Consider the following 23,303-nt stretch of genomic DNA (forward strand, 5'->3'; position numbering starts at 1 on the left):
GGATGTGAACCTGTGCCTTGCTACTCCACAGTGCAATGCACCAGCACGATGGCCAGGATTTTTTGTCTTTTTGCTTGCTGGCCTGTCATGTTCATGTATTATAGTAAATTGGAGAAAAATTACAGGCCAACAGGAACAGAGGTGTAAAAATCCAAGCCTTTGTGTCAACAGACACAGTTTTGAATATGAGATTGTCAGTATGTCTGTGCTGTTACTCTTCATTGCATTTTGAATAATTTGCTTGAAATATTATATTCTTGTTTCCTTTATTTGCTAGATCATGCGGTAAAGAAAAAGATGGATTCTGTAGAACAAACTGTAGATCTCTTTAAAGACTTGCATTTGGACAAAGTGCTTAATGCGTTTAACTTGGCGACATCTTCCAAAAACAAACAAGGTAGCACTTGTAGATTACAACAATCAACCTGAAAGTTGAAGTGCTTAAATTAAATAACTACCTTATCTTCATCTTATCTTGCATTGTAGCTTATTTCCTTACAAGATATTTGTTCCAGAATTAATGGCCTGGCATTTAACTTGAAGGCAAGTTCTGTGTAAGTGGCCTGTTGTGACTTTGGGAAGAATGAGTTTTGGATTGTCCTGCCGAATTTAACTGCAGGGCTCCTTTTAATTTTTTTCTGTGGGGTTTCCATCTACAGCCAGCCTGGTTGAGAGGCTGTGGAGGCCTTTTGGACGGGAAGCCTGCTTCACAAGGCCGAGGATGTGGGGGAGTCAGAGAGATAATAAATGAGGGGTTGGGGAGGTCTGTTATTGGTCAGGGGGGTCCTAATTGCACAGAGTTGGGGAATCCAGAGTTGGCCTGAGGGTCCTGATTGGGTTGGTGGAGTGGAGGGAGAGAGGCAGCATGGATGAATTCTATGGTGGTGGTGTGTTCAGTGGCATTTAGGAATGGGGGCATATGGTTAACTGGGCAGTTTGTTGACCGTGCAGGAAACACTCCTGCTCTTCCTGGCCCACAAGCAGTGCTGTAAAAACACTTAAGTTGTGGATTCAGCTCTTTTTGCCTGCAGTAGGCTACCAAATTTCTGGCAGCCTGGAAACCCAGCTGCCTGTGGTTAAAAATAGAATTGATTATTAAAATAAAGGCAGACAGTGTCATTATAATTAAATGACCAACCTGCTTCTTACATGCCGATTTTTCACGCATTAATTGTCTCACCTTGATTAAAGCCGGAGGTTGGTGAGTTTGAGGCAGATTCAGCTCCTGTTGAACTTTTTTTGCATTCTAACCTCTGACACAATCCCAACCTACTCGCTTTTTGGAGTTAAAGTTTGGTCCAACACCTTTTCATGTTTAAAGTAGTTCCACTACTGGCTTTCAGAATATATTGCTGATTGCTATTAAATAGTTAGAAAGTTCCTACCAGTGAAATAATTTATACTCAGAAATTATTTGGCTGTTTTTATGCTCCAGCCACTAGCCTGAGACCAGTATCCATGGAATGTAGTGTGCAGTTGGCATTCAGCTGCTACATGACTGTGGGCTGCACTAAGGTCAGTCAGAAAAAAACGTCTATGCAGCTGCATTTGAATGCATATTCAGAGCTCTACTGCCTGGTTCATAATTTTCAATAATAAGACAGTTTAGGTGGGAATACCCTTTTCTTAATGCTGAAAACTCTATAAAGTGCCCAGATGGTGAAAGGATCCTGGGGAATTCTAAAACATAGTATTTTATCAGCTTGGAGTTATACTGCATCTGCTGCAAACTAAAACTTGTGTAATGCTTCCTCCTATTGTGTACACTGGAGTCAGATGGGGATCTGACTGCCAATCATATTGCCAGTTTTGCATCGATGAAGCGAATCTTTGAAAAATAACTGTTAGTGTAGAGGTGTACAGTTTTCCATTATGAATTTACCTGTGTCAAATCTAGTAACACTGTGTCATGCAGATTTTAGAGTAACATGCTGTTTCTTGAAGGTGTGGCTGATGTTTCTGATTGGATTGAATCAGAAGATGCAAAACCTTTGAGTTTACGGGATGCTCAAAATTCAAGCACTTATAAAGATAAACGGAGAGTGCACGTGCTCAACATTCCTGTTGAATTTCCATGCCACAGGATGAAAGATAAGCTTACCATATTTTTCCAAAGAGCCATAAACGGTGGCGGGGAAATAGTTGATTTTCAGTATCCAACTAGAATTCCAGGGAATGCTGTTATCACATTTGATGATGCCAAAGGTACAGTATTCCTGAAGTATGATTTAGCTTTTACAAAGCATTTCTAAACAATAATGCAGAATTTTACTTTTTGTACACTCATCCACATAATTTTACCTTAATATCTTACTTTTTCTTCAAAAGAATAAGATTTTATCCTTTGAGCATAAAGTTAAGGTGTGTTGTATACCTCTTGTGATGCTACAGGAATATACCTCTGAGTATGGGGAGGCGGTGGTGTAGTGGTATTGTCACTGGACTAGTAATTGAGATACCCAGGGTAATGCTCTGGGGACCTGGGTTCGAATCCCAGTGGAATTTGAATTCAATAAAAACCTGGGATTAAAATTCTGATGATGACCATTGCCAATTGTTGTAAAAACCCACCTTGTTCGCTAATGTCCTTTAGGGAAGAAAATCTGCTGCCCTATCTGGTCTGGCCTACATGTCAATCCAGATGCACAGCAGTGTGATTGACTCTTAAATGCTCCTGAAATGTTTTGTTTAACAGTTCTCAAGGGCAATTAGGGATGGGCAATAAATGCCAGTAACGCCCACATCCCATGAACGCATATTAAAAAAAAGTACCAACAGCCGTAAAATAGCACCATAATTCTACAAGCTGAAGAAGTTGTATTAACAACTATTATGTAAAGAACATGATCAACCTTGGGTGCTTCCAGTATTTCACAGAATCACAGAATCTCACAGTGCAGAAGAGACCCTTCGGCCCATCGAGTCTGCACTGACATGTGAGAAATACTTGACCTACCTACCTAATCCCATTTACCAGCTCTTGGCCCATAGCCTTGAATGTTATGACGTGCCAAGTGCTCATACAGGTACTTTTTAAAGGATGTGAGGCAACCCGCCTCCACCACCCTCCCAGGCAGTGCATTCCAGACCGTCACCACCCTCTGGGTAAAAAGGTTTTTCCTCACATCCCCTCTAAACCTCCTGCCCCTCACCTTGAACTTATGTCCCCTTGTGACTGACCCTTCAGCTAAGGGGAACAGCTGCTCCCTATCAACCCTGTCCATGCCCCTCATAATCTTGTACACCTCGATCAGGTTGCCCCTCAGTCTTCTCTGCTCCAATGAAAACAACCCAAGTCTATCCAACCTCTCTTCATAAGTTAACTGTTTCATCCCAGGCAACATCCTGGTGAATCTCCTCTGCACCTCCTCCAGTGCAATCACATCCTTCTTATAACGTGGCGACCAGGACTGTACACAGTACTCCAACTGTGGCCTCACCAAGGTTCTTTACAACTCCAACATGACCTCCCTACTTTTGTAATCAATGCCTCGATTGATAAAGGCAAGTGTCCCATATGCCTTTTACACCACCCCATTAACATGCCCCTCCGCCTTCAGAGATCTATGGACACACACGCCAAGGTCCCTTTGTTCCTCAGAACTTCCTAGTATCATGCCGTTCATTGAATACTTCCTTGTCAAATTACTCCTTCCAAAGTGTATCACCTCTCACTTTTCAGGGTTAAATTCCATCTGCCACTTATCTGCCCATTTGGCCATCCCGTCTATATCTTCCTGTAGCCCAAGACACTCAACCTCACTGTTAACCACACGGCCAATCTTTGTTTCATCCGCAAACTTACTAATCCTACCCCTTACATAGTCATTTATGGCGTTCATATAAATGACAAATAATAGGGGACCGAGCACAGATCCCTTTGGTACGCCACTGGACACTGGCTTCCAGTCACTAGAGCATCCTTCCGTCATCACCCTCTGTCTCCTACAATGAAGCCAATTTTGAATCCACCTTATCAAATTACCCTGTGTTCCATGTGCATTTGCCTTTATAAGTCTCCCATGTGGGACCCTGTCAAAGGCTTTGCTGAAATCCATATAAACTACATCAACTGCACTACCCTCATCTACACACCTGGTCACCTCCTCAAAAAATTCAATCAAATTTGTTAGGCATGACCTCCCTCTGACAAAGCCATGCTGACTATCCCTGATCAAACCTTGCCTCTCCAAGTGGAGGTAGATTCTCTCCTTCAGCGTTTTCTCCAATAGTTTCCCTACCACTGATGTGAGACTCACTGGCCTGTAGTTCCCTGGCTTATCTCTACAACCCTTCTTAAATAGCGGTACCACATTAGCTGTTCTCCAGTCCTTTGGCACCTCCCCCGTGGCCTGAGAGGAATTAGAAATTTGGGTCAGAGCCCCTGCGATCTCCTCCCTTGCCTCCCTCAGGAGTCTGGGACACAAATCATCCGGACCTGGAGATTTGTCCACTTTTAAGCCTGCCAACACCTCCAATAACTTGTCAATCCTTATATCAATTTGCTCAAGAACCTTGCAGTCTCTCTCCCCAAGTTTGATACCTACATCTTCATTCTCTTGGGTGAAGACAGATGTGAAGTATTCATTCAACACTCTAGCAATGTCATCTGACTCCACCCATAGATTGCCCCCTTGGTCCTTTATGGGCCCTACTCTTTATTTCAACTAGTTTAATAACTCCTCAAAGCTAAATAATATTGTAACATAATAAAGTAATATTCACTTTTTAAGCTAAGATTTTTAAGAATAAACCACCAAAAATGGATCCTGTAATACTGTTTAAAAAGGTTGCGGAACATGGTTTATCCTTCAAAGAACACATATGCTTTAAAGTGTCAATAAAAGTTTTTGAATTATAAATAAGGCATGCATGATATTTTCCACCAAGAAACTGCATTTTTTTCAACAACTTCCTAATCATGTAAGTTAGTGTTGCACTGCCTCACGCAAATTGCAAAAACATCTAATTGCACAATGGCAGTTTGGTAATGTTATTCGGAAACTGTTCTAATAACCTTGGAAAACTGACTTTAAAGCAAATGTGAAGAAATCCAATTGTCTTTGGTTCCAGCCACTAAGAAAAATCACATAAAATTTAATATGCACACCAAGGTTAAACAATAATACAGGAACAGAGTAACTTCTCTTTCCATCCTGGATGTTGAAAAATTATGCTCTATTCACTGACCCAAAAATATATTGAACATATTTATTTCCTATTCAGTTGCAGAAAGAGTTGCCCGACAGGAACGTCATGTGATGACCATTAATAATAAAAACTTCCCCATAACGTTGAAGTTGTATGATGAGAAAGATGATGTGTTAGCTAAAGATGACATTGGAGCTAAAATTCTTCCTGTGGATATGGTGCATTCCTGTGAAACTTGGGTAGGTAACTTTAAATACCAACATATTGGTGCTTGTGAACTAGAACAGTAGTTTCCCTTAGTTTCTCTTGGTTCTCTTCAAGAAATGCCTACCTTGAAGAAGTACTGCTCTGCACTCCGACAGGATTTCCGTATCTCTCTTCTGCCTTGTTCACCTTCATTGCTTTCCATTTCTCTCCTGGTGTTTGACAAGGTGTTTACTAAAACCTGCTTTCACAGCCATATTTCCTTTCTCAGTGACTGTCTCCTTCTCCGATTTACCCCACGTGGATTTCAACTGAAATTCCATCCCTCTTGTTTTGAACCCACCCAGGATTACAGGTATCTCCGGGACATAAAACGTTTCTCGGACTGCTGTTCCCGTCGCATTCTGAGATCCACACTCAGTGCCATGCGCCGCCATATGAACACACTCGACCTCTCCCTCCAGCAGCACCGCCACACCCTTTTTCAAAGCTGCGCGTGCCCCGTTTCATTTTATTCTTCGTCTCATCCGACGCCTCAACAAGAAACTTTTTCTCTTTCTCTCAAGTGCTAAGGAACGCAAACTCCAACAACTCATCGACACCAACACCCTCCATCCTGCCTGTCCCTCCGTCCCCACCCCATCTTCCAATCCCAGCCCTGGCCGTGTATTCACTATACCCCCCTGACCTTCCCCTCTCAATGCTGAACGTTCAGTGCTCAGCAAAGGACTTAGTTTCATACCCTTATGCCCTCATCTCAATGAATTTCAGGCTCGGCACGATGCTGAACTCTTCTTCCGCCATCTTCGTCTCCGTGCTCACTTCTTTGGGCAGGAGTCCTCTCCCCGTTCAACGGATCCTTTTACCCACCTCCAATATTCTCCCTCCACCTGGACCCCTCCCTCTAGATTCTTACCTTCTCTTGATCTTTTCATTGAGAACTGTCGGCATGACATTAATCATCTCAATTTCTCTGCTCCTCTCACCCATTCTAATCTGTCTCTCTCTGAACATACTGCACTCCGTTCTCTCAGGTCCAACCCCAACATTGTCATCAAACCCGCTGACAAGGGTGGTGCTGTTGTTGTCTGGCGCACTGACCTCTACCTCGCGGAGGCTGAGCGTCAACTCGCAGACACTTCCTCTTACCTCTCCTTGGACCATGACCCCACCACTGAACATCAAGCCATTGTTTCCAGGACTGTCACTGACCTCATCTCCTCTGGAGATCTTCCTCCCACAGCTTCCAACCTGATAGTCGCCCAACCTCGGACGGCCCGCTTCTACCTCCTACCCAAAATCCACAAACAGAACTGTCCCGGCAGACCGATCGTGTCAGCCTGTTCCTGCGCCACGGAACTCATTTCTCGTTATCTTGACTCCCTTCTCTCTCCCCTAGTCCAGTCCCTTCCCACCTACATCCGTGATTCCTCTGACACCTTACGTCACATCAACAATTTCCAGTTCCCTGGCCCCAACCGCTTCCTCTTCACCATGGACGTCCAATCCCTCTACACCTCCATTCCCCACCAGGATGATCTGAGGGCCCTTAGCTTCTTCCTTGAACAGAGGCCCCAACAATCCCCATCCACCACTACTCTCCTCCGTCTGGCTGAACTTGTTCTCACACTGAACAGTTTCTCCTTTAACTCCTCTCACTTCCTCCAAATAAAAGGTGTGGCTATGGGTACCCGCATGGGCCCCAGCTACGCCTGTCTCTTTATGGGGTATGTGGAACATTCCTTGTTCCAGTCCTACTCTGGCCCCCTCCCACAACTCTTTCTCCGGTACATCGATGATTACTTCGGTGCTGCTTCATGCTCTCGTCGGGACCTGGAAAAATTTATTAATTTTGCTTCCAATCTCCACCCCTCCATCATTTTCACATGGTCCATCTCTGACACTTCCCTTCCCTTCCTTGACCTCTCTGTCTCAATTTCTGGTGATAGACTGCCCACCAATATCCATTACAAACCTACCGACTCCCACAGCTACCTTGACAACAGCTCCTCACACCCCGCTTCCTGTAAGGACTCCATCCCATTCTCTCAGTTCCTTCGCCTCCGTCGCATCTGTTCTGATGATGCTACCTTCAAAAACAGTTCCTCTGACATGTCCTCCTTCTTCCTTAACCGAAGTTTTCCACCCACGGTCGTTGACAGGGCCCGCCAACTCCAGCATGATGCCACCACCAAACACATCTTCCCTTCAAACCCCCTCGCGGCATTCCATAGGGATCGTTCCCTCCTGGACACCCTGGTCCACTCCTCCATCACCCCCTACTCCTCAACCACCACCTATGGCACCTCCCCATGCCCACGCAGAAGATGCAACACCTGCCCCTTCACTTCCTTTCTCCTCACCGTCCAAGGGCCCAAACACTCCTTTCAAGTGAAGCAGCATTTCACTTGCATTTCCCCTAACTTAGTCTACTGCATTCGTTGCTGTCAATGCGGTCTCCTCTACATTGGAGAGACCAAACGTAAACTGGGCGACCGCTTTGCAGAACACCTGCGGTCTGTCCGCAAGAAAGACCCAAACCTCTCTGTCGCTTGCCATTTTAACACTCCACCCTGCTGTCTTGCCAAATGTCTGTCCTTGGCTTGCTGCATTGTTCCAGTGAAGCCCAACGCAAACTGGAGGACCAGCACCTCATCTCCCGACTAGGCATTTTACAGCCTTCCGGACTGAATATTGAATTCAACAACTTTAAATCTTGAACCCCTCCTCCATCCCCACCCTCTTTCCGTTTCTTCCCCCTCCTTTTTGTTTTTTCCAATAATTTATATAGATTTTTCTTTTCCCACCTATTTCCATTATTTTTAAATCTATACCTGTAATGCCCTGTCAGTCTTTCCACCCCATCCCCACTAGAGCTGTACCTTGAGTGTCCTGCCATCCATTCTTAATTAGCACATTCTCTTAGATAATATCACCACCTTCAACACCTCTTTGTTCTTTTATCTGTGACAGCTTTTGATTATCTGCTCCTATCACTGCTTGCTTGTCCCTACAACCACCCCCCCCCCACCCCCCACCACCCCCACCCCCACCTTAAACCAGCTTATATTTCACCCCTCTCCTAACTTTACTCAGTTCTGCAGAAGGGTCATGAGGACTCGAAACGTCAACTCTTTTTTTCTCCGCCGATGCTGCCAGACCTGCTGAGTTTTTCCAGGTAATTCTGTTTTTGTAATAGTTTCCCTTAATTCATTGTGTTTTAACACCTACTTATTTACTGTGATAGTAGATATCACGCAGAACAAGGATGAGGAACATTTTTCTTATCAAGGCCACTCACACATAGTCAAAATCAGTCGTGGGCCACAATAATTTACTTTTTTTTAGAGTGAATACAGAAACGTTCAACTTGCCCACTGCTCCAAGGCAATGGCTGAGTTTGCTTTTCCTTAATGAGCCTTGTTATGTCTGCTGGCGCTGATGGTGTTGCTACTCACAACTGGGTTTCCAAATTCACGCTGTTAATCTGGCATGCAGACGGTTCTTTGCAAGAGAAAGTTTTGATAAAAACTGCTCACAGCAGTATGCAGCTCCAAACAGCGATGCAATTTTCAGTGTGTGTCTCCTCCTTTGGAAGTTAATCAACGCCGACATGGAGTCTGTAGAATTCCAGCAGAGGCAGGTTATTGTGTTTAGCCTTAAGTTCAAGGTTGCTTTGCAGTTCTATAACTTCATGTTGAAGGTTTCAGGTACATCAGCTGTTTCAATATTGAGCAGTGTGGCAAAAATGTTTAATTCCAGTTCCTTCACTTTTAGGTCTTGAAATTGCTCACAAAATTTCTGAAGTAAATTTGCATGCTCCCTGGCATTCTCCACTGTTGTTGCAGATTTTTGTTTCTGAAGGGTGGGAAAATGCACCATGTTGCCCTTTTCCAGTTGCATTTGCCACAGCTTTAATTTGACTTCAAATGATTTCACATTTGAAAGAGAAGTAAGAAGCTGGTTAGGCCCTTGCAATCTGACATTGAGCTCAGACAGATGCTGCATAATGTCAACCATGAAAGCCAAGTCTCGCAGCCACTTGTTGTCACTCAGTTCGGCCACAGGTTTTCTCTCGTCTCCATGAAAAGTTTCGCTTCGTCCCTCTGTTCGTAAAATCAGCATACTCCCCTGGCTGAGTCATCACACTTCACGATAGTAAACGAAATCGCCAACTCTGATTGAAGACCTTTCAATAACTCCTTAAACTGGCGGCTGTTTAACCCTCTACGATTAATGAAGTTAGTACGCGATACTACTATTGACATTACGTTGCTCAGTCGCACAGACTGCGATTCTCCTGATGAATGATGCAGTGACATACATGAGTCACCCGGAGAATCTTTCAGAGACTTTTCAATGATTTCGATCTGACACGGTCCTGCAAGATAAGCTCATGCTCAAATTATTTTCTCTGGAGTCAGTAAAGCTGCGGTCGAAATGATGTACTCCTTTACAAACTCTCCTGAATGAGGCCTAAGATTTTTTGTGATAAGTTCACTCACCACATAACTGGCTTGCATAACACTGTTCATCACCTTTTCGGTCTTGTGAAAATGGCTTGCTGCGCGCTCACATTCTTTTTAAGTGCTTTAATTTTGTCTGCTTGCGCTTGTCCTTGAAATTATTCATATTTGATGTGCTTCGTGCTGTAGTGTCTTTCTACGTTGATGTTTTTCATGATTGAAATCGCTTCTCCGCAAATGGGTTTGCCTTTCACCTCCACAAAAAAATAATCGTTTGTCCATCTTTCATGAAAGACATGACACTCCACATCCACTTTTCTTCTTCTGTTGGTAATAGCCATATTTTTATGTTTAAAACTGTGAGAACACCATATGCAACAAAACCCCAAACACGTGTATTGTGTGAGAACAAAGGATTTCAGACAAATTGTCAGGAGAAAATAGATGGAAGGAAGCAGTGGGACATTTAAGAAATTCCACCTGTAATGAGGATTGCCCAGTATTCCTGGCAGATTACTCTCAGGCTCCCCGAGGGATTTGCACTAACCTCGATTCCGCCGAATTTTGCTCCGTCAGAGGGAGAATACAGCTAGTTGCCTGCCTTCCACAATTATGCCGAAATCAACCATCCATGATCAATATCTCCCAACGATTGTGCTGTTTGAGAGAAGTGAAGCCAGAAAATGAACCCACGAGATTGAGCTTCATTGTGTCTGGTGAGCGGGAGCTGCTTCTAAAATGGCGTGAATGGTGTGTGCGGAATGGAGAAAGTCCTCACCAACTGGGGCTTGTTGCTATGTTACCTTCAACCCACTCAAAGGCTGGAGCTCAAGCTCCTTGGTTCCCAAGATTCAAAGTGGCTGAGCCAAAATTCGACAGCTTTCAGGAGATGGGCTGGGAAGTGCGAGGTGTAAAATGGCAGAGACAGATGTGTCATACACACATGATATATTTTTTAAAATCTCGCCACGGGCCAGATGAAAAAGTGCAATGGGCCTGATCCAGCCCCCGGGCCGGGGTTTCCCCACCCCTGATATAGAAGGTTCGATATGGATCATTGTGAGATCGACTTTCTTATGCTATAAAGGAAGTTCTTCCTCCTAATCACGGCAAGATTTTATTTTTTCAATTCGCAGGTAGAATTGTCATCGATTCCTGTTGATCTGCCGAGGGAAAAATCGATAATTTTCAAGAGATTACTGAGCCTTCAAGACCAGAATTTCAATGCTGAGGATGTGATGGAAGTTGTGCAGTCTGGTTTAAATTATGAATCAGCTTTGCGGTATCTTTCTCATGAGTGTCCCATTTGCAGCGATCATGTATCTTTTAGTAAGGTATGGTATAATGTATAGAATTCTTGGCGCTGATGTGAAGTACAGAGCAGTACATACACCCTCTTGCTCTTGCAAAATCTATGACCCATGCAGCACACTTTTACTCTGTTCAGAACTGAAGTAGTTAGGTTCTATCATTATGGTTTATGTATTTACATATTCAGGACATACAAAAGATCATCAGTCCCATACGTGCTTGCTCACATCAGTCGGCTGATGTAATTTCTGGGCACTAACCATCCCCTTCCCTCCTGCTTAGAGGAAAATCACGTAGCCAGGTCAGCAATCTGAAATTCCTTTAAAGCTGGAAGTTGTCCTCATTAGGAAACCACCTCATTGGAAACCACCAGTTGTTTACAGTCCTTTAGGCGATTTTTTTGATCCACCTTCCCCTTTTAATTCACCACACCACAGTGCTTGAGACCTTCTGTGATTGTTGTGTGACATTATGCAGTAATGCTTCCCCAGGCTGCAATACCCTGGGACCAGGCATATTGATATAATTACCTGTTTGCAAAAAGCCCCAAAATGCCTGTTCACGAGTGCCAGCTTTGATATTTAAGTCTGAGACGATAGAGCACACGTTCTGCTCTAATTGTTAAGTTGTTCATTTACGCTGATGTTGGAATATTGACTTGGAAAATGAATGATTTTGATTGGTCACAGCCTGTAATTTGCTTGTTATGGTTTATGTATCTCAATTGTGCATTGTAGGCACCAGCGAAATAATTACTGAAAGTATCAGATTATAGTGAATTTACTTGATAAAATTTATGTTAGGTATGAAAATGTTAGAGAAGCTAACCAAGATCATTCAGCACAAAAACAAAAACAGTGTCAACAGTTCCACTTAGCAGGGTCACTTTAAAGGTTTATGTAGGAAATACAGAAATTGACACTGACACTGGTGCACTAGGGGTGGTCTTTTGAGTTTAGCCATAGGGCAATCTTCCCCCCCCATTTGGGGGGGGGAAGTGCGGGAGCAGGTGTGGGGGAGCAGGCCTCCGATCGCCGCCATTTTAGGTGGGTGGGCCAATTAAGGTGCGCCCAGCATGACATTCGCCAGGAAGTGCTATTGCGGGTGGGGTGGGGGGGGAATTCCCTCAGCTGGGAGTGCGCTCTTTCGTGCATACGCGCCTCAGGGAGATTGGCTCCGATTCAAAAGTTGAAATAAAGGTAATAAAAAAATTTCCCTTCCATGTCCCATCATGTGACACTGTCACATGAGGTGGGACATGTCCATAGCTTTTATTTAAGCGTTTGATAAAAATTTAAATATCCTCATGAAACCTCATCCCGCCCGTGGATGAGGTTTTGTGCTTTTTCTGAGGCCCGCCTGGGCTCGCGGCCTGCCCGCCAACCTTAAGGTTGGACGGGCAGGTCCATCAATCAGGTTAATTAGTTTATTAATGGCCTTAATAGGCCGTTGACAGTTTGGCCTGCCAAACTGAAAATCTAAATGACACGGGGTGACGTCGGGAAGCATGCCTGATGTATCCCCGCGTCATTTTATGCATCGGCGTGCGGGCCCTGCCCCCCTGCTCGCCGACCAGAAGATGCTGGCCGTAAGGTAAATTATTGAGGCATAATAGAGCTACTGTACCTACACTTGACATGCTGTACCCAATCTGTAATTTCGTGATGAGGATATTGATAGCTTCATTGCTCTGACATCTGTTGCATTGCTTAAAACTAAAAATCACCAGATCATTTAATGGGGTAATGAGGTGCTCAGAATGTATCAGTAAACTTCCTTCAGATCTTCATTGCATTTGAGAGACCTCTGCTTATTCATAGTGGCCTAATCAATCAGTTTGTAAAGCATTCTGTTTTTCATTGTGATGCAAAGATTGTAATTTGCTATTGTTTTAAAATGCACATGGTTACTTTCCAAGCATTTGAAAAATATACATATAGAGCAGTGGAAGTAAGAGTATTCAGTGACATCTACAGCAGCTTCTAAGCATCCTCTAAATCCCAAGTTAGACTGGTGGTAAATAATCACTTGTACCTATCAATTATGTTTGGTGTATGATTTAGAGCTGCAGACATTGCTATTCTAACATAATAAAATGCGTCTTATCTATACATTATGCAATTTTTAAAATCTGGATTTCTTTTCAAACTTTGATTGTGAATATGGTATAGTGAGAGTTGTCTTTCTCTAGTTTATTTAATTTAAATGACTTGAATAAAACTAGATTAATTATTTTGGTTTATTGTTAAGTGGATTAAATGGATTAAAATCCTGATTTTTATTTCTGTAGATTGTCACAATGACGCACTGTAGCTGTTCGTTCTGTAAAGACTGTTTTAAGAACTATTTTTCATCAGTCATAAAGGAGAAAAATATTGTGAACATCGTTTGCCCAATGTGCAGTACACCTGATCTGAAAAGCCACCATCTCCAAGAGGATAACATGGAATACTTCAATTTATTGGATATTCAGGTTAGAGTTTAAAATCTGGGAAGAAAAGTCCTGACATGAGAATAGCATCAGAAGCTTAGTTCAGGAAGTAAGTTGGATAACTATGTTAATACGAGTAACAAATAGAAGGCACCAGAGGAGACGGCACGACAAACAATGCAGAATAGTAAAAGACTTCAGAAAGCCACAGCTATAGTAGTGGAATTAATAAATATAAGTCATCCATTTTTTTTTGTTAATGCAGTTTTTTTGTAAGAGAGGGGCTGAAGTGTTTGTCACGTTTATTTCAAAATGAAACCGATCTACTTGACTTAAACTCATCAGATATTTTGTAAACTGTAAAACATTTAATACTCAGTTGCTTACTAGTGATTTGAAACTTAAATGCGAACATTATCCATTTTAAAAAATTTGTCGTCAAACCTCTTCAGGGTGGAAATGGGAGAAATTTTCAGATGCGACTATTCTTACTTAACGTATGAAAACAAAGGTTTGGGAGGATTAGTTCTGTGCTTTTAATAATTAAATCCCTGTCTGTGTACCTTTTAGGTCTTTATAGAAAATATGTTAATTTTGATTAACTGAAATATGTGTGTGTATATATATTTTTACATCTATATGATAGATTCGCCACTATCTTGATGAAGAAATTCATGAGTTGTTTCAAAGAAAGCTTCGAGACCGAACTCTGATGGAAATGCCAAACTTCAGATGGTGTGCACATGTAAGAATGTTTTGCAACTGTCCCATTTCAATCCGGAAAGGATTTTTTTTTAAACTGGACATAAATAGAGATTTGATTTTTGTAATCATCTGTACTTTTCAGTTTTGGATTTTTACTTCTTTTCTCTGATCTATCTTCCAAAAAGCTGTTGAGGTAGGCCAATTGAGAATTTCAAAGCTGAGATTTGATAGATTTTATTTGTTAGGCAAGGATATTAGAGAACCAAGGTGGGCAGATGGGGTTACAATACAGATCAGCAATGATCTAATTGAATTTTGAAACTGGCTTGAGATGTTGAATGGCCACTCCTGTTCCTGTGTTCTTCCTTCCCCTCCTGAAAGCGATGACTATTGATGGTATTCAGTATTCTTTGTGCTGTTAGTTGTCCTCAAATACCTTGCTCATGACCACAAGACTTGAGTGTTGGTAGATTGTTTGGCTGATTTACCCAATATCTAGACACTTGGATTCCGTTTTGAAGTACTGGACAATCATCAGGGGCAGGAGTCCTGAATATTTCATTTATTCCTCCCTTGTCTAGGGTCTAGAAGCTCTTTATAGTACCCCAGTTTGTCTTGGTTGAGTTCACCTAACTACGTGCAAACTCGGGACCTTTCTAGTTTATGTGACTCTGTACTAAACTGGGCAATAGCCCAGTTTATTCACCGAGCTCAGTGGAACTCTGGACTTAATTTCTCCATTGAAATGTATTATTTATTTCCCACATGTTCCCATGCACCTCCCTTTTAAATTTCAGAAAATTCCACTGTTTCTACAATACTCTAGAGTTAGGTACAGTTGCAGATTTAATAGTGAGCCCATCTAACTCTGTGTCACATCATGCCATTGAAAGGCACAGCTGCAGTTTTGCAATTAATGGTTACAAAATGACAGAATTATTTTTAAAAAACCATGGGGCAGGATTTCACCCCCTGGGGGCGAAGTTGAATTGCGGGCGCGCACAGGTGCCCAATCGGGGGCATGGCGCCATTTTACGTGGATGGGCCAATTAAGGCCCGCCCAGCGTGACATCCGCACGGAAGCGCTGTGTGCTCCCTGTGCGGGCGGGGGAGGAATCCCTAAACCCGAGAGTGCGCTCTTTCACGCATACGCACGAAAAAGCACACTCATTTCCCTGAGGCTAAGTGCTGCGTCAGGGAGATCGGCTGTTCTGTCACAAATATTAAAAATAGAAAAAAAAAATTCCTGACATGTCCCCTCGTGAAACTGTCACATGAGTTGGGACATGCCCATAATTTTAAAAAAAACTTTATTAAAATTTTAAAAACCTACATGAAACCTCATCCTGCCTGTGGATGAGGTTTCATGCTTTTTCTAATTCCTGCCGGGGCTCCTGGCCTGCCCGCCAACCTTAAGGTTGGACGGGCAGGTCCATTAATTAGCCAAATGACTCTTTCAATGGCCTCAATTGGCCATTGACAGGTCGGCGGGCGCACAGCTGATTTTGCTGTGCCCCCGCCTACTGGAAAATTTAAATGGGGTGCGGTGACGTCGGGAGTTCCACCCGACGTCACCGCTCGTCATTTTACGCATCAGCGAGCGGGCCCTGCCCCCTGCTTGCCTACAGGAAAATCCTGCCCCATGCTTGTCTTGCATCTTTTTAGATCAGTTTATTTACAAGATTAGTTATGGTGGTTCTTAGTACCTGGGCGTTGTATTTGAATTGCTCCATGGTCTCTCCATCGAATGTGTGGAGGCTGTCAAAACATTAACCATTGTGGCTTCAAATGATGAACTGCTGTGTAGATAGGCATGTCTGTGAGTAATCGATGTGGATCACAGTTCTTGACTTCCTTAATTTCCTGATTATCAGAGAAACCAAAGTCATATGGAAGCCATGTGGTTGAGTCAAAACACAAATTGGATTAGTAACATTTTTGAAATAACACTAAACTTAGTTTTATTTAGAACATGGTTTCTATGCTAAATGTTACCTTGTTTCTTTCAGTGTTCCTTTGGACTGTTGCATGAGATGGATAGATTGAGAATAGATTGCCCTTCCTGTAAAAAAAGCACATGCTTCCAGTGCAAGATTCCGGTAAGTAATCTATTGGACTGGTTAATTCTCTATGTTTAATTGATCTTCATTTCAGCTCTCGTGGAAATTTCACAGAACATGACTAATCATAGAAATCTGTGACATAGAAGGTGGCCATTTAGCCAGTCATGTCTGTTAGGCAGCCAAAAAAGAACAAACCACCCTAATCCACTTGGTCCATGGGCTTGTAGATTCCTGGACTTCAGGTGCATAAATAAGTATTTTTTAAATACTGTGAGGGTTTCTGCCTTCACTGCCCTTTCAGACAGTGATTTCCAGACTCCAACCACCTTTGGGGTGAAAAAAATTCTCCTCATCTCCCCTCTAATGCTTCTACCAATTACTTTAAATCTCTGCCCCCTGATTATTGACCTCTCTGAGATCACTGTTTACAAATAAGGGGTTACTCATTTAAGACAGAGATGAGGAGAAATGTTTTTCTCTCAGATGGTCGTGAGCCTTTGAAACACTCTCCCTCAAAAGGCAGTAGAAGCAGAACCTTTGAATATTCCTAAGGCAGAGGTAGATGAATTCTTGATAAGCAAGGGGATGAAAGGTTATCGGGGGTAGGTGGGAATGTGAAGTTGAGGTTACAATCAGAGCAGCCGTGATCTTATTGAATGGCGGAGCGTGCTCGAGGGCCTAGTGGCCTACTCCTGCTCCTAATTTGTATGTTCATATGTTCTCTGTTAATGGAAAAAGGACTTTCCTGTCCACTCAATCTAGGCCCCTCATAATTTCTCAACCTAAATTAAATCTCCCCTCAATTTCTTCCATTCCAAGGAAAACAGTGCCAGCCTATTCAATCTCTCCTTACAGTTAAAATTCTCCATTTCTGGCAACGTTTTTGTAAATCCTTATTGTACCTTCCCTAGTGTGATCACATCCTTCCTTTAGTGCAGTGACCAGAACTGTATGCAGTACTAAAGGCTGTGGCCTAACCAGTTTTTATACAGTTTTTTGGCATAACCTCCCTGCTCATATATTCTATGCCTCAGCCTATAGAAGAAAAGTATCCGTACACCTTCTTAACCACTTTTTCTACCTGTCCTGCTACCTTGAGGGCTCTGTGGGCATGCACTCTAATGTCCCTCTCCTTGTACAATCATGGCCTATTGTATATTCTCTTGTTTTGTTTGCCTTGTCCAAATACATAGGGCGGGATTTTCCGGCCCAACACTAGTGGGCATCGTCACAGGCAGGCAGGAAAATTCTACCCATTATCTCGTACTTCTCGGGATTTAATACAATTTGCCACTTTCTGCCTGCCTCAGCTGTCCATTGATACCTTACTATAATCTACGGCTTTCTTTCTCACTATCTGTCACACAGCCAGTAGTTGTATCATTTGAAAATGTCTTCATCATGGCCCTTACATTTAAGTATAAATCACTGATATATACCACAAACATCAAGAGACCTAATACTAAGCCTGCGGAACCCACTGGAAACAACCTTCCAGCCACAAAAACAATTTTGGCTCTAACTTGCCACTTTCCCTTGGATCCCTTAAACTTTTACTTTGCTGACCAGTCTGCCATGTGGAACCTTGTCAAAAGCTTCGCTAAAATCTGTGTAGACTGCACCAAATGCATTATCCTCATCAACCCTCCTTGTTTGCTCAAAAAATTCAATCGAGTCTAGTCAAATACAACCTTCCTTTAACAAATGACTGCCCTTGATTAATCTGTGTCCTTCTAAATTATGATATAAACTGTCCCTCAGAATTTTTTCCAAAAATTTGCCCACCACTGAGGTTCAGCTGACTGGCCAGTAATTACTCAGTCTATCACTTTCTCACTTATTAAACAATGATGCAAAGTTACCTGTTCTCCATCCTCTGACAGAGAGGATTGGAAAATGATGGTCAGAGCCTCCACTATTTCCTCCTTTGTTTCTTTTAACAGCTTAGGATACATTTCATCTGGGCTTGGTGATTAAGCTACTTTGACAGATGCTTATCCCTCTTAATATTTCCTCTCTCACTATGTTTATCCCTCTCACTATGTTTATCCCATTGAATATTTCACATTCCTCCTCCTCAACTACAATGATAGCATAGTTCTCTTCTTTTGCAAAGTCAGATGCAAAGCATTCATTACGAATGATTCCCAAATCTTTTGCCTCCACAGGTTACCTTTTAGGTGTAATAGTCCCCATTCTTGCTCCTTTTGTATGTATAAAACATCGGTGGTTTTACTTGCCAATTTTTCTCATGCCTTCTCTTTGCACACCTTGCATCCCTACATTTTCTATATGCTGGGCTTTCTGTAGCATGAACTCTTGGTATCTGAGATAACTTTCCCTTTTTTGCTTTTATCTTACTATGTATTCTCTTTGACATTCAAAGGGTTCTAGATTTGGGAGTTCCACCCTTTTTTTATGGGAACATATTTGTTTTGAATACTCAATCTCCTTGAATGCCCCCCACTGCTTGACATTGATTTACCTTCAAGTGGCTGTTTCCAGTCAACTTTTGCTAAATTACATCTCAGCTCAGTAACATTGGCCTTTCCACAATTGAGAACTTTTACTCCTGGTCTACCTTTGTCACTTTCCATAACTACACTAAATTTAACTGAATTGTGCAGGAACAGAGGGACCTGGGGATCGATCTTTGATGGTAGCAGGTCATATTGAGAGAGTGATTAACAAAGCATATGGGATCTTGGGCTTCATAAATAGAGGCATTGGCCTGGATTTTCACTCCCGAGTCGGGGGCGTGAGGTTGAGACAATTCCTGACTCCAGAAACCTTACCCGGGAGAAAGTGCCCCAGAAGTTGGGATTTTCAGTCTGGGGTGGTGGGTTTCTCTGGGAGTTAGGCCAGGCGAGCCTGGAATGAGCACAGAGGCTGTCAGGTGTGGAGGCAGGCTTGATGGAAGATCTGCTTCAGTGTCCTGGTACTGTTGAAGTTTTAAAATACAATAAAACATAAAACAGCCCTCCAGCCCTCACACCCCTCATGCCCCCACATACTCCCCATGCCCTATCCATGCCAACCTATGCCACTCTGTCCATCCCCATTGTCCCTCATTTCTCCATGACACCTCATGCCCATCTGCCACCCCCAAAGCCCTTTATAGCCCATATGCTAACTTAGTGCCAACCCATGCCCTCCATCTGCCACCCTTTGCCCACCCTACTATGCTAACTCACCCAGTATCCACAGTGGGCAGACCTCAGGAGCCATGCTGAGATGAAACAATATAACGTTCTAATTAAAACAAAAACAGAATTACCTGGAAAAACTCAGCAAAACTGCAGTTCTGCCGAAGGGCCATGAAGGCTCGAAACGTTGACTGATTTCTTCTCCGCCGATGCTGCCAGACTTGCTGAGTTTTTCCAGGTAATTCTGTTTTTGTTTTGTTTTGGATTTCCAGCATCCGCAGTAGCTTTTAGCTTTTTGTTTTTATCATAACGTTCTAATTGTCTATTGCAAACATTTTTTTTAAAACTCTCATTGTTAAAAAACCCCCTTACTACATTGACCTTTCTTCAACTACATAAACCCTTACAAGCACAAACATTTCATCCAAATGCATACTCCCTTATGAAAACAAGCATTGGAATTCTTAATCCCACATGGAACTGTCTATCAAACTGTGAGATGGCAGGTACCCTACTGTGATAATGGAAGGTTGTGAAATCAGCCATGCAGCACTAATCCAGTAATGGTAACACTCAAGCTTATGTCGACAGACAGAGTGAAATGGCAAGCAATGATTTGGTTTTTAAATCCAAACATTGCTTTTCAAAGATTCAAAGGGCAGGAATTTTAATTGTCTTGACAACTTGAAAGATTCCTTTTACAGTTCATTTGGACACTTTTGACAGTTGCATTGAGCTTGAAAGTTAATGAGACTATGCATTTTTTAATGTATATTCATGCCTACTTTTAACAATGCCAAAGGGCACCTGACTTCCCCCAAAGGTGTCCCGGGACCATATCATAAGGCCGAGCTTAACTCTCCAAAAGGGTATTCCACCACTCCAAAGGACTGCACAAAGACCTGCTGCTACCATGTCTAACCTGTGCATGTTGTGCCTCACACACCTGAGTCGCCAAAATTAGACATGAGTGGAGGCTGCTGCAGTTTTATATGGGTAGTTGCCTCCACAAAACGCGCATGCACAAATTCTGATCCAGGCCCATTCCTGCCCCCACAAAAATCGTAGACGTCATGTTCTGGGGTAGGACTTTCGATTTTTGGCCTCTTCCACCATTTTTGCAATAACTTAGAGGCTCTCTGTCATTGTGAAAATCCAGGCCATTGAGTACAAAACTACATTGAGCACTGAGCCTTTATAAATCTCTGGTTAGGCCCCTGATGGAGTATTGCATCCAGTTCTGGTCACTATACTTTAAGAAGGATGTGAGGGTCCTTGAGAGGGTGGAGAAGAGGTTTGGGGATTTTAGCTACAAGATTAGGTTCGAAAAGCTGGGGTTGTTCTCCTTGGAGCAAAGGAGATTGAACTGAGATTTGATAGAAAAGTATAAGATTATGACAGATTTGGATAAGGTAGGAAAGAAAAACCTGTTTTAATTGCTGATAGTGTAAGGACTAGGGGACACAGATTTAAAGGTTAGGGCAAGAAATGCAGGGGAAATGTGAAGAAGAACTTCTAAATGGAGTGAGGGGTAATGACCCAGCACTTGCTGCCTACGAGGGTGGTGGAATTGATGATTTTAAAAGGAAATTGGATGGACATTTGAAGGAAATAAACTTGCAGGGCTACAGGGATTGAATGGGGAAGTGGGACTGCCTGGAACGCTCTGCGGAGAGCCAACATGGACTCAATGAGCAGAATTTTGCCCTTGGTTGGCGGGTGGGCCCCACCGGCTCGGCGGCGGTTGGGCAGCTGAACTCGGCTGCCGAACCAAGGCCCGCCGCCATTTTGAGTGGGCGGGCCAATTAAGGCCCGCCCACTGGCCTGCCCGACAGGAAGCGCTATGCGCCTCATTTGCAAGGGTGGGGGGGGGAGGGATTCCCCATCTGTCAAAGTGCGCTCTTTCACGCATGCGTGCGAAAGACCGCATTGCTCCCTGAGACTAAGTGCTGTCTCAGGGAGATTACTGACATTCTAAAAAACTTTAAAAATAGAAAAATATAAAACTTATTAACATGTCCCCCTTATGTGACAATGTCACACGAGATGGGACATATTAATAAGAAGCACATAAACTTTATTAAAGTTTTTAAAAACGGACATGAAACCTCATCCCGCCAGTGGATGAGATTTCATGTATTATCAGAAGCCCACTGGGGCTCCTGGCCTGCCCGCCAACCTTAAGGTTGAATGGGCAGGACATTTAACTACCTTAATTATCCTGTCAATGGCCTTAATTGGCCATTGACAGTTCGACAGGCAGACAGCTGATTTCGCTGTCTGCCCGCCTTCCTGAATATTTAAAGGGACCGGGATGACGTAGGGGGTTCCTCCTGACGTCATCCCACATCATTTCCTGTCGGCGAGCGGGCCCCGCCACAAATCGCCGACGGGAAAATTCAGGCCAATGAGTCAAATGGCCTCCTTCTGTGTGAAAGTGACTCTATCACCAAAATGTTCTTCCTTTCTCCTGTCCAGCTTCATTTCCTAAAACTGAGTCCAGAACTGTCTCTTCTCTTGTTGCGCTTGCTGTGGGCTGGCTAAAAAAGTTCTCCTGATAGCTTTTTAAGAATTCTGCCACCTCTATATTTTTCACACTAACTCTGTCCCAGTTAATATTAGGACAGTTGAAACCTCAACTATTACTGTCCTATTGTTTTTGTGTTTTCTCAGAAATTTGAACACACATTTGCTCTTCTATCTCCCTCTGGCTGTTGGAAGTCTTTAGTATACTCTCAGCAGTATGGTTATTCCATTTTTGTTCTTCTTTACAATCCATATGACCTTGTATGATGATCCCTGCAGCAGATCATCCCTCCTCGAGGCTGTAACTGTTTCTTTAACCTATATTGTGACCTCTCCACTCATTTCTTTTACCCCTCCCTCTATCTCATCTGAAAGCCCTCTGACCAGGAATGTTGAGCTGCCATTCCTGTCCTCCTTTAAGCCATTTTGCAGTATTACCTATGATATCACAAATCTTTTAGTGCCTATCTGTGCCTTCAGCACACCTGCCTTATTCATGAGATTCCTTGAGTTGATAGATACACCATTAAACACTGCCAAACTCCTTTGTCCATTTTCTAGCTTTTGTTTCCTCTGTTTTCAACAGTTGCTTACTAATTTCCTACCTTTCCTTCCAGCTTTACTCCTCTCATTTCTGAATCTACGCGCAGGTTCTCATCCCTCTGTCAAGCTAGTTTAAATCCTCCCCAATAGCACGAACAATGATGCTTCATGTTTTTTTTTTCCTCAGTGGGAGCAACAGCATGAAGGAATCAGCTGTGAAAAGTTTAAATTATGGAAGCAGCAGAATAATCCTGAGTATCAGGCGAGCAAATTAGACATCTACCTCTGCAAGAATGGAATAGGTAATTAATTGCACTTGAGAGCAACTGAGATTATAGATGAATTTTTTTAGCATGCCACAGACAACTGTAGTCACCAAATTATGCCTTTATTCTGTGGGCTACTGACAAAGTTGCTCCTCAGGCAGAATTTTATTGTTTAAGAATTTTATTTGCATAAGAAAACAATAGGGTGCAACTATGATGTCATGGTGGGTCAATGCTTGCCATTCAATTAGCTTTTAAAATTGTCCATTGGAGGCATTTTTTGGTCAAATAATTTGCCATTTATTTTAAATTGGTCCTATTCCCAAAATGAATGCTTAGAGCAGGACATGAGAAGATTCAAGACAAATACATTTGTAAAAAATTTTAGGAATTACGTTGGAAAAGATTATATTAGACAAAGACTATTTAAAATATGACAGAAAATAGAAGAGAAAAGGATACCGTTACATGTGTTAAGATTGTTTTATTTA

General features: G+C 42.7%; 1 protein-coding gene across 4 annotated transcripts in view; it reads left to right on the top strand.

Moving 5' to 3' along the window:
- LOC144679827 (E3 ubiquitin-protein ligase RNF31-like) overlaps positions 1–23,303 on the top strand; it is a 69,423-nt gene that overhangs the window by 23,629 nt on the left and 22,491 nt on the right. For 3 of the 4 annotated variants that reach the window (XM_078540649.1, XM_078540652.1, XM_078540651.1), the window contains 8 exons: positions 278–397; positions 1,945–2,205; positions 5,227–5,390; positions 10,958–11,155; positions 13,423–13,605; positions 14,210–14,308; positions 16,278–16,367; positions 22,734–22,848. In XM_078540649.1, the coding sequence (XP_078396775.1) occupies positions 278–397; positions 1,945–2,205; positions 5,227–5,390; positions 10,958–11,155; positions 13,423–13,605; positions 14,210–14,308; positions 16,278–16,367; positions 22,734–22,848 (1,230 nt within the window). The remainder of the gene's footprint in view (positions 1–277; positions 398–1,944; positions 2,206–5,226; positions 5,391–10,957; positions 11,156–13,422; positions 13,606–14,209; positions 14,309–16,277; positions 16,368–22,733; positions 22,849–23,303) is intronic. The other variant, XM_078540650.1, reaches the window with a different exon arrangement.

The sequence above is a fragment of the Cetorhinus maximus genome, chromosome 4 (assembly GCF_964194155.1).
Source record: "Cetorhinus maximus chromosome 4, sCetMax3.hap1.1, whole genome shotgun sequence".
Lineage (NCBI taxonomy): Eukaryota > Metazoa > Chordata > Chondrichthyes > Lamniformes > Cetorhinidae > Cetorhinus > Cetorhinus maximus.